This window comes from Condylura cristata, unplaced genomic scaffold, assembly GCF_000260355.1.
Source record: "Condylura cristata isolate star-nosed mole 26May11 unplaced genomic scaffold, ConCri1.0 scaffold00030, whole genome shotgun sequence".
In the NCBI taxonomy this organism is placed as follows: domain Eukaryota; kingdom Metazoa; phylum Chordata; class Mammalia; order Eulipotyphla; family Talpidae; genus Condylura; species Condylura cristata.
This window is the reverse complement of record NW_004567131.1, coordinates 26,685,844-26,697,042: the sequence shown is the minus strand read 5'-3', so window position 1 is coordinate 26,697,042 and position 11,199 is coordinate 26,685,844. Positions and strand designations below refer to the sequence as shown.

At 54.5% G+C, this 11,199-nt stretch overlaps 1 protein-coding gene across 2 annotated transcripts in view; it reads right to left on the bottom strand.

The window, feature by feature from the left end:
- Nucleotides 1–3,410: 3,410 nt before the first annotated feature.
- The window catches only part of SUSD4 (sushi domain containing 4), a 108,661-nt gene continuing 100,872 nt past the window's right edge, over nucleotides 3,411–11,199 (bottom strand). Inside the window, exons 6-9 of one of the 2 annotated variants that reach the window (XM_004691333.2) lie at nucleotides 10,089–10,280; nucleotides 8,346–8,490; nucleotides 5,738–6,120; nucleotides 3,411–4,780 (exon numbers count right to left, since the gene is read on the bottom strand). In XM_004691333.2, the coding sequence (XP_004691390.1) occupies nucleotides 4,752–4,780; nucleotides 5,738–6,120; nucleotides 8,346–8,490; nucleotides 10,089–10,280 (749 nt within the window). In that variant the 3' untranslated portion in view covers nucleotides 3,411–4,751. Of the gene's footprint in view, nucleotides 4,781–5,737; nucleotides 6,121–8,345; nucleotides 8,491–10,088; nucleotides 10,287–11,199 lie in introns of both variants that reach the window. The other variant, XM_012731320.1, reaches the window with a different exon arrangement.

Below are 11,199 nucleotides of genomic sequence, written 5' to 3'. Positions count from 1 at the left end.
CAACCTCTAGGCCCCAGGGCATCCAGCCCTCTGTGCTTCCGGAACCCACCTGGACCTCGAGCGCTCCTGCCCCTCTCCTGCTCTGCTGCCCCCAGTTGGCTGCCTTGCCTGTGAGCAGAAAACACCAGTTCGGGCTCTCCTTCCATGCCTGGGTCTGAGTCTCCTGCTTGTCCCTGGTCTACAGCAGCTGCTCACAGTCCTTGTTCTCATCAGACTGCAAAGGGAAGACAGGGCCTGCCACATAGCAGATACTTACTAAGTATTTAGTGACTAAATGAGGTTCCATAAATATCAGTTCTTCTAGGCTCCAAGCGGAAGGCATTAGCCTCCGTATTTTCTCAGTTGTTGTCCTATCACCTCGGCCTCAAATTCTTTGTGGCGATTGGGTTTCTTTAGCTGCTTCCTGGAGGACCTGGGGCCAGGGTTCCGCAGGCTCTGAACGCCTTGATGAAGCTCTAAACAAGGCAGACTGAAGCTCTTCCACGGTAAATGGGCCGCTTAACACTGCACTGCAGGTACCCAGGGACTGACTTCCAGCCCGGTGTCGTGAGGGTGCCCTGCCTGCCGCCGTAATTAAGCGCAGCCACGCAGCCGCTGCACGGCGCGTTAGGTTTTATGAACTCGGTGCCTTTCGAGCTCAGCACCTGCCCTCCCTGCTAAGTGCCTGCGGCTCCCTGGGGTTCTGTTCCTGCTGCCAGCCCAGGCATCTTTACTGCAGACCTTCCTCCTTTATCACGTTAACGCATGGGCATTAATTTTTTTTTTTGTATATACAGAACTGGGGTACAGGCCAGAGGTGCAGGGTGGTGAGAGGATTCACCAGAGACAGAGTGGGGAGCAGAACAGACAGATCTTCGAAGTACACTGCTGAGAGGAGCAGTGAGCTGGTCAGGAGAGGTCTGCCCGCCATGTGGTCACCTCTGGGGCAGGCGGGGATCGAACTCATGCGGAAGTGGCTTTCGATTCTTAGTGCTGCGCTTTAATCCGCTGCGCCACCAGGGAGGGCCCTGGCATTAATTTTTATGTATTAAATCCAAAAAAGGCAGTAACATTGGAGACGCAGGCTAGTCTTAATCTACAAGGTTGCCTGTGGAAGGCATTTGCATCCTCAGGGTCCCTGGGGACATTTCCTAGGTTGCCCTGCTTCCCTAGCAGAACTTTCTGAAGCATTTGCAGAGAAGGGGTGTGCTTGGAAGCAAGTGGCCAAAGGCTGAGAGCCTCCTCTGTGCAGAGAAGTTTAGCTGACAGAAGCTGAAGGGGGCTCTTGGGCTGGGAGACCCCGGGGAACTTTCATAACACAGCCAGCTGCTTGGGTCAGCCCCAAACAAGCAGCACCCACAAATATACTCGAGGCAGGCAGGGGCCAAGCTGGGCACAGGCATGCCTGAATGAGCCACCCTCAGGGCACCTTCCCTCATACTGGGCAACACAGGGAGAACCCCACTATTTATAAAAAGCCTATGGCGTGATGTGACTTGCATTAGCTGTAATCCACACTGTAGCCAGTGAGGCAGGCATCGGCAAGCCAGCTCTACTTTACGCCCAGAAAAAGTGAAGCCTGGGCCGGGGTGGCGTGGTGGTGGGGTATTACTCAAGGGGCTGAGTGGGAGCGGCGCAGCCTCTCAGAGGCACCTTCTGAAGTCAGGAGGTGGTGACTTCCATGTCCTCTCACGATGGGAGCTGCTTCAAGGAGTACACTGAGGCAGCAGGGCCAGACATGGAGCAAAGCTGCCTGGCCCTGCTGGGCCTGGAGGGGCCAGCAAAGGAGCAGGGAAGTGGCCTGTGAACCTTTGTGTTTGCTCCAACTGTATCAGGCCTGCTGTGTCCAGGGATGAACATCTCTGCAGGAGCAGGAGGCCACCTTGCCTGTGTGCCAGCTGCTGGGACAGATATGATCAGGCGAGAAAGCTCTGGAGACCCCACACCAACAGGTCACAACCTTGCAATTAAAAAAGGCTACATGGGGGCCCTCCCTGGTGGCGCAGCGGGTTAAAGCACAGCACTGAGAAGCTAAAGCCACTTCCGCATGAGTTCCATCCCCGCCTGCCCCGGAGGTGACCACATGGCGCAGCAGACCTCTCCTGACCCGCCCGCTGCTCCCCTCAGCAGTGTGCTTCGTGGATCTGCCTGTTCTGCTCCCCACTCTGTCTCTGGTGAAGCCTCTCGCCACCCCTGAGCCTCTGGCCTGTACCCCAGTTCTGTATGCATAAATAAATAAATCTTTTTTTTAAGAAAGGCTACACGAAGTGAGAAGATGGACTGTGACTTCCATCATGCTTTTGACGGGTAAACCCTGGCTTTGCAGATCCTAGGGACGCGCCTGTGAGCACCTCAGGCCGCTGCAACAGCTCCCCCCACCCATCTCAGTGGCACGCTCCTGCCCATGGTCCTGAAGGTGCATCTCCCTCCCCAAGTAGAAAGCCCTTCTCTTCTCTCCCCCGCCCCAGCTCAGCACCAGCTCACAAAGCTGCCTGTTCTCATACCAATTCATTCCTGAAGCTAATTCCTGAGGCATGTGAGAAAGAGCATTCTAGTCACAACCGGAGGGCCTCTGGGACTTTTAAATGATAACAGTCAGAATCACGACATGCTTGGGATATTGTGAGGATTCTTTCCTGCCACAAAAGCTCCCTATGATGAAGTAAATCAGTCACGGTAAACAACGTTTATGGAAGAGACTTAGCCACAAGCTAAAGGGATGGAGGGGAAGGACCCAATGTTCTGGTTGGGTGCTGTCTGCTGCTGCTGCTCATCAGGCATTTCCTCCCTACTTGCCTCTATTTTTAGAATAATTGGTGAGATTAATACCTGGATGTATGTGGCACCTGTGGTACCTGTCCCTCAGGTGTGGGAAGGCCGGAGAAGCAGCTATGTACTTTGCTTGTAGATGAAGAGATTGTGCCCTGCTGCTCACTATTCCAGGAGAAGAACCCCAAAGACAGCCCTGCTTGCTTTTCCCCATCACACCTTCGGGAAATGAAGCACTTACCTGGTGGTCTCTGAGACTCACTGGCCACTTAGAGGGTACGGCGACCTGGCTCAGACCAGGCTTCTGGGAAGTCGGCTGGAGGAAGATGCCTACAGTGGACTCTGGACCTCCTCCACCAGTCACCCACCACTTCTCTCTGGGTAGTCCCAGTGCCACCTAAGCAGGCACTCAGGAAAGCCAGCATAGGCCACACTACAGGAAGCTTCCTAACCACTGTCCCTTCCTAACATTGTCACCACACACCTAGCACACTCCACCGACCTGCTGGTGGAACCACTCCCGAGCACCGGGAGCGACAAGCTCCCCAGGTCACCCCCTTTGGCTTCTCAGCTCCCATCCTGTGCTTTAACTCCTCACCCTGGTCACAGTCACAGCCCTCCCTGCCCATCCGACTCGACTCCACTATTAAAGTCACGCTTCAAACTGTCATTTTCTTTTTAATTTTTAATCAGTCTGTGTCAAGAAGAAACAGGATTTGATCAAGCTTCCAGCTCCCACTGCTCTATCAGCATAGCAATTTTACGGATCAGAGTTTTGTTTATATTTGTCTAAAACCCAGAGGAGGAAAGGAATCAACAGCATGGATCGACATGTATTTGAAGAGACACTGCGGGACTCAGGGGATTCTTTAATCACTTGTTTTCTTAGGCACACTTCCTGGTGGCACCAGAGCCCTGCCCAGTAGGAATGCAGAACTGGCAGGTAGATGGGCAGCCTTCTTGAAAGCAGAAGGGCGGAGCTGACTCGGACTGAGTCCCGCCTGTGGACACTGCAGGACAAATTAGAAGGGGAAACACTCCAACCTCACCCTTTATTTGGAGGAGGAATGTGCTCACAGAAACAATTTCTGCTTTGGAAAGTAAAAGTGCGGGTGTAGAGCAACAAAGTTAACTGGCGAGAGGCTCATGACTCTGATAAATTGCCAAACAGAATCTTTTGAAAACGCAGAAAATGCAGAAACGAAACATTACCTTGGTTACTTTCTCCATCATGAGGTGAATCTGAAAACATTCTGACCATTTGCAAAGCCACATGATTTATCCAGTGCCATGGAGCCATGGGCTGGGCCATAAATACAAATACTGACAACATTTCACCAAAGGACAGCACAGAGTACATGAACTCTGCTTCTTGAAGAAATTCCCAGAAAGCAGAGTTGGCCTGAGTCTTCCCTTCCTTTTGCACCAGAACCACCACATCTGCTTTAGATTTGCTTTGAGTAGAGTCGCCCAGTTGACAGAGAGGGTGCAAGTCACACGAGAACCTTCCCTTTGGGAGCCTGCAGGGGGCGCTCTCTTGCTCTGCAGACCTGTGCAGAGGCTGATCCATCCTAATTTGGAGTCCAGAGACAGTTTGAAGCTTATTTTAGAAGCGAATTTACATAATGTGACATGCTTTCAGAGGAGGCAGGTGGCACTCATAAGTCAATGGATGTGGGATTCAGTAGGATGTGCATGGAGCTGTCCCATGTTCCAAAGCATGAGACACGCTAACACCTTCTTCAGGGAACACACCAGGTTCCCTCTCGTCCCCTTGTTCCGGCTTGGTCTCGGCAAACCCTCAGGTCTCATTTAAAAGCACTGCCACTGCAGCCTGTCAGCCTCACCGTTGAGACCGAGAGGTGTGATGTGAATCAGGGTCCCGATGTAGATAAATCAGAAAACGTCCCTCATTCTCCCAACCTCTGTCTTTTCGTGGCCTCACTCCACGGTCCAAGGCCCCATCCCCAGAGGGGCAATAGAGTCATCAGGGATTTTCCTGGTTATGGATCTTCTTCCATTAGCGGAATCTCTACAAAAGAAAAGAGGGTTACTAGCTTAGTCCACCAAAAAACACTGCAAATGTTTATGAGCTTATTATTATGAATGTGTTAAAATATCTACATTTCCTGAAATAAATGAGCAAGGAAGGAAGAAAATGTGAAGTCCTACCTATCAGTGAATCAAATAAATCAACTCCTCTACTGAGTATCTACTTGCTGGAAAAACTTCCACCCCTGCTCATTTAAAAAAAAAATGTTAGTGTGTGTATGGGGGGGGTGTTTAATCGTGGGATCTACTAGACGTAAGGCTAGAATCTGAGGTGCAGGGGGGCATTCCTTGGGAAAGCAGGAGACCCCCATTTTCACATCATTCCTGCCATTCACTGTGGATACAGCCGGAATGGGTACTCTCTTATGTAAACTGGTCCCAGGCACCCTCTCCTGGGAAACCGAACTCCAGCTACTCTGGCACATTGCTCCTACTTTTGTTTGAGCTCTAGAACCTGCCTTTCCTTTTGACAGGGCCACATAACTCTTCTACTGCACGCCTGGAGAAAGCAAGGCCCTCTCCCGGGCTGGGCCCAGTGAAATTGTCTGCGTCTCCCCTCTGGCACGAGGGCTATCCTGCTCCTAAGCACTACCTGCAAGGCCTGCCCATTCAAGAAGAAAGACCCGCCATGAAACCCAGGGCCACCCACGACCGCTGAGCTATTCTGGAAGGCTTGGTGCTCTTTTGTGCCTGCTGAACTTTCAGTGAATGGGCTCATCACTCGTGAGACTGGACGGTCACTCCTCTGGTAACTGGCCTTGCCTGTGGCATCTATGTGCAGAGAGAGCAAGAAGCAATTTAACTTGAGGGGGGAACGGAATGACTTGGCATTGTGCCGGGGTGTGTGTGGGGTGCACCACAAGAAGCTGGCTTGGAGATGTTGCGTGCTGGGTGCAGAGGTGTGTGAGGGCGGCTCTGGGCCTGAGCAAACACTTACCGTCTGCGATGTCGATGCCTGGGCTGGTGGATGCCACCTCTCCCGCTGTGCTGGCAATTGTGTCAGGGCTGCTGGAGGCCGGGAGGGGGTCCCCTTGGCCCATGGGGGGTGAATAGAGACTCTGGAGTAGTTCGGAAGAGCCCGAGACGCTGTCACAGGTTTCTGACTCCCCGGGGCCAGTGTCCGTATCCCCTGAGCCGGGGTAGGCTGGGGGACTCTGGTCATCTACAGGCAAGGGGCAGCCCTGGCCCATGGAGGCCAGGTACCCGGGGCCTAAGGCACTCAAGCCACCACTCACAGCCTCGTCGTAGGATGGGAGCATGACGGGCACACCGTCTACCACCACGAAGTCAGGGTCACTGCTGGAACTCCGGGGAGGGCCCCTGCGCCAAAGAAAGCGATGTCACCCATTAGAGCAACAGGCTGCCCAGGAGGGAGGCAGCCAGCCCCCCACTGCCACGGAGGCCCTCAGGACCCATGCCAGCAGCAGAACCAGCCTCCCTTTTGGGGGACGCTGCTGTCCACCATGGCAGCCGTGTGGCGAGCAAAGGTGCTTCTCCTCTCTGCCTCCTGTGCACCTGTTGAGTCTTCACCCCTAGGGCTGGGCCCCATCACAGGCCCCTTCCAGCCAGGCCTCCTGGGTGCCTCCGCCAGGGAGAAGAGCTTAGAGGTGCGGGACGTTGGGGTGCAGAGTGCTCATGGGAAGGCATAGCCCTCGCGCTAGAGCAGGAGAGTCCCTCACTGTTCAGGACAGAAAAACAGCAGGAGGGGAAAAAAGGAGAGCTCGGGGAACGTCTCGCCACCAGATTCAGCCGAGGGTCTCACCTCCACGCTCCGCGGGTGTCACGGGGACCTGGCCAGAGGCCGAGCTGAGCTGTCAGGAGCAAAGCTCCGGGGCGGTGTGTGGGCGGCGTGTGGGCAGTGGGCATGACGCCGCTCAGGTGCTCCCATCCAGGGCTCACAAGCAGGTGCCGGCTTTGCCCCTGCGCACCCCACGGCCTGACGTTCAGCGCTGCGACCCCGAGCCCGGGTATGTCTGTCCCAGAGCCCGAGCCCCGCACCACCCCCACCCTAGCCACCACTCTCAGTTCCTGGCCGGTTAAAGAAAGCTGGAAGGATTTCCTGGGTGGTCAGGGGACTCGGTTTCTTGTCTGCTCTGCTGGGAACTGGGGCTGAGTGACGTGTCCATGAGAGAAATAGCAGGAAGAGAAGGTGCAGATAGACAGGCAGGCCCTGGACCCCTGACAGGCTACCTGGGCTCCAAAAGCAGAGGATGCAGTGTCTGGATGCTGGTGTTGGGAGAGAGAAGGCTCGGCCACGCCTCTCTAACGCTCCAGGGACGCCTCCAGGCTGCTCACATTTTGGAATATGGGGCGGTGAGAGATAGGGCGGGGAGCAGAACAGGCCAATTGACGAAGTACACTGCTGAGGGGAGCAGCGGGCGGGTCAGGAGAGGTCTGCCACACCATGTGGTCACCTCCTGGGTTGGGGATTGAGCTCATGCTGAAGTGGCTTTAGCTTCTTAGTGCTGTGCTTTCACCCGCTGCACCACAAGGAGGGCTGGAATATGGTTCTTAAGGCTATGCAGAGAGGGAGGGAGCCGTGACCAGAGGCTAGACAGTCAAAGGGCAAAAATACAGGCCCTGTTCTGAACTGTGAGATGCCCAGACGAGAAGAGGCTGACAGGGGCCCAGGAGTCCAAGGAACAGAACTACTTCTGACTGCAGGGCCTGGCCCCAGCCAGGATGGCGGTGTTCGCCTGGGGCTGCTTTCCTACCCACTGACCTTTGCTTTCTAAGCGTTTCCTTCTTCCAGAAACAACAATCTGCCAGCGGCAGTGCTGGTTGGTACCTCTTTGTTCTGGGGGGTGACGGTGCCGTTTGCTGGGTACAGGTTGCAGGGAAAGAGGGGGGACAAGAGGAGAGGGGCCCCAGCTGCTCTGCACCCAGGGGTAGGCCTGCCAGGAAGGGGAGTCAGCAAACTCCTCTCTGTTGGTGACCGCTGGGAGGATGCAGAGACCAGCCTAAGCTCACCCATGCAGGGACACCCTCCCTGGGCAGGACCCACCAGCACTCTCAGGCCACCTCGGAGCAGATGCCCGCCAGCCGCCCCCTCACCGCACCCCCGACGCCCTCAGCCGTCCTCAGTCTTCCCATCGCACACAGATTTTGAGCCTCAGTTGGGTCACACGCCATGGACCTTGTCTCCTGATTAGTTCTGTGTATGTTTCATCTGCCCTGGGCTGGACGCTCCCACGTCTGGCCTCCAGGGCCACATGCATGCGGCTGGCGACCCTGGGAGGGCTGTGTCAGCAGGCACCTTGACACCGTGCCCCCGTTCACACCCCCATCACGCCTGCTTCGGGACTGACCATCCAGGAACGAGGCAGAAAAGGGCTCCTGAAGCACGGTGGAAAGAGGGAAATGGGGTTGTCTCCCCGGCTCTGATCCCCAGACACCCCGAAACAGCCAGGTAAAGTGCTTTTACTCTCTATTCCCCTTAGAACCTCAACTTTGTCCTCAACAAGGGTTGGGCTCACCAGCTTCAGTCTTTGCTGGCGTACTGAAAGCCTGGGGCGGCTGTGGGCTGCCAAGGTCCCAGCACTGACCTGGGGGGAAAGTGGGCCTTGAACTTGGTCTGGAACATCCTGGCCAGGATGACGAGCAGCAGCACCAGCAGCACGCTGGTCGCTGTGAAGGCCACGATCTTCCATGTGGTCAGGAGGGTCTCGTGGGTGCTGGGCCACGTTTGCTCTGTTATGGAACAGAACAAAGCAGCAGGTGAGGCTACCGGGCAGTGATGGTGCTGGGGTTCCAAGCGTCCGTTTGCTGGGTTTTTCTCATTCTGCACCCCGGGTGCTCCCCAAGCAGGTTGAAGTTACAGTACATCAGGATCCCACTACACTAAAGAAGCCCCCTTTCCTGCATGGGCTCCACCAGGCTGCAGAGGCCAGCACGCTCACTTTCCAGACCTGGGGGAGCTCGGCATGGAGTTAAATAAAGTGCCAGCTTCTCGGACAGAGAGTGATGGGATTCCCTCTCCTCTGGAGAAGCCAAGCGAAGCAGTGGGCAAGAGCAGGGCGTGGGAAGCTGGGCTCAAGTTCTTCATGAGTGTTCTGGGAAGGATTGTTGGTGTGAAGACAGGGACAGAAGGAGAATGGGGACACCCCTCAGCCCCCTACCCCTGGCTATGTCATGTCTGCAAGAGCTGGACTTCCCGAAGAGATTCCTTGTGGCACAAGCCCTGTCTCATATACTTTACCCCCCTCGGCGGCTGCCTACTTCGCCCCCCATCCGTCTCAGTTGTCCTCTTGGGCTCCTCTGGTCCAGGTTCATGGGCTGCTGGGGGCCTGCAGAGGCCCTGGGCCAGTGAACTCTCACCCCATGTGTTGGAATCATGACTGCTGCTGTAGGCAGCTGCAGGCATGCCCGGGAAGCTCGGGCACGGTGGGAGGGTGGGTAGGGGGTGGGCGTGGTGGTCCCAGGCTTCCTTCTCGTGGGCTTAATGATACGCACTCGCCAGTGCGCAGAGACCAGTGCTAGTGATTCACCAGTAACTACAAAGCACTGAAGCTTATGAACAGCCTACATTTTTATAAACGAAAACAGATTTTAGTTATAATTTTGTTGTCTCTCCTTAGCCATTGGGGAAATGTCCCCATTATTCTGATCTACTGGGGGATGTTCCCCAGTGGATACCTGAAGCCATGGATAGCACCAAACCACACACACACACACACACACACACACACACACACACACACACACACACAAAGCTTATTATATAAATATGTGTCTACGCATATGTATAATGCTTTTTTCCCTATACAGACATACCAAGGACAAAGCTTTATAAATTAGGCACAGCAAGAGCTCAACAACACTAATAACAGGTACAGTAATAACATAGGACAATTATAACATGCTCTAATAAAAGTTACATGAATGTGGTCTCTAAAAGTATCCCTTTTACATCATATTTTCAGACCATGGTTTACTGCAATGAACTGAAACTATGGAAAGTGAAACTGAAGATTGGGGGTGGAGCTAGTATAATATCACTGATTTCTGATGTGTGTTCAGGACACACGAGCCTGTGTCCTGGTAGAGGGGAGAAGCCAGGAGAAGACAGAGCAGAGAGGCCAGGGAGTCTCCCCAAGGTGGCCGGGGGTGGGGACCCTGCTCAGAGGGTCAGCGTAACCTGTGGTCGGGCAGGTTAAAGCATAGGGCCTGGGGCCATTAAGGTCAGTTCTCTATCTGGTTCCCACAGTGCGGGAATGGAGGGAGGCAGTCGGGACGTGCGGGCCGCCACTGTACAGCCCGTGACCCCACACAGACCTGGACGAGCTCACCTGACTTGATGCAGTAGACTTGATAGGAAGGAAACCACTCCCCATACTGGCAGGTGATGTACTTGTAGTCACTGGTGAGGCTGTAGCCGGGATCGCAGTAAAACTCCACCACGGTTCCATGGTTGTACCGCTCACAAGGCCGCGGGTGGCAGATGAAATCGCCGTGACTCACCATTGGAGGTAGCGGGCAAACTTGGGCAGTGGGGGAGAATAAGAGTTTCAGAACTGTGTGCTCCTCCCGTCGGCCGCCCCCCCGAGCAGAGATGGGGCTTGGAGAACGCACAGCCCAGAGATGCGCTGAGACGTTAAGCAGCAGACTGGTGAGCTGTCCCTTCCACACAGTCACGTGGGGTCAGAGACGCCCACTCTAATGTTCTGAGCAAGCGTGGCTCTCTCACGGCTTTGTAAAGTAGGTTGTTAAAGAGAGGCTCTCTTTACACTGCAAAGAGCATCCTGCTTAATAGACGGTGTTAAGCTGCTCTATTAATAATGCATGCTATTATGTGCCAGACAACCTAGTAAATAAAATTAAGATATTTATGGGCAAAATCTTTACTGAAAGAAATAGCTATCCCCAGCCTTGCTTCTGTGATTACAGGAGTAGTTTGGGGCTGTCCAAATCCCTGGGTGCCTCTAACCCAAGTGCCTGGTTGGGATTGGTTGATGATGGACCCCCTGACCAGTGAGGCCCAGCCTGGGATCCTGAGAGGAGACCCAAGGTTCTAGGCTTGGGTCACGACATGCATGACCTATGCACGTCACCTCTTTAAGCCTTGATTCCCCCTGTGAAAAAGGGGAAGTTCATTCTACCTACATGCTGTCTTACGGTTTTCTAACTTGAATACTCTACAATTTCAAGGGGAGAAATGTTTTCAGTTTCCCCCTTGAGCCCGCCCACTACCGTCAAATTCACACCTCTGGAGAACACAAAGACCTCTGACCAAAAAAAAAAAAAAAACCAAAAAGAGTTAACTGTCCAGCCGCTTCCCAGGGCACCCAGATGCCGGACCATGGAAAGCCATAGGCACAGCGCACCCACACACAGACCATGTCCACGGGGCGCTGCCCACCCCACACAGGCCATGTCCACGGGGCGCTGCCCACCCCACAC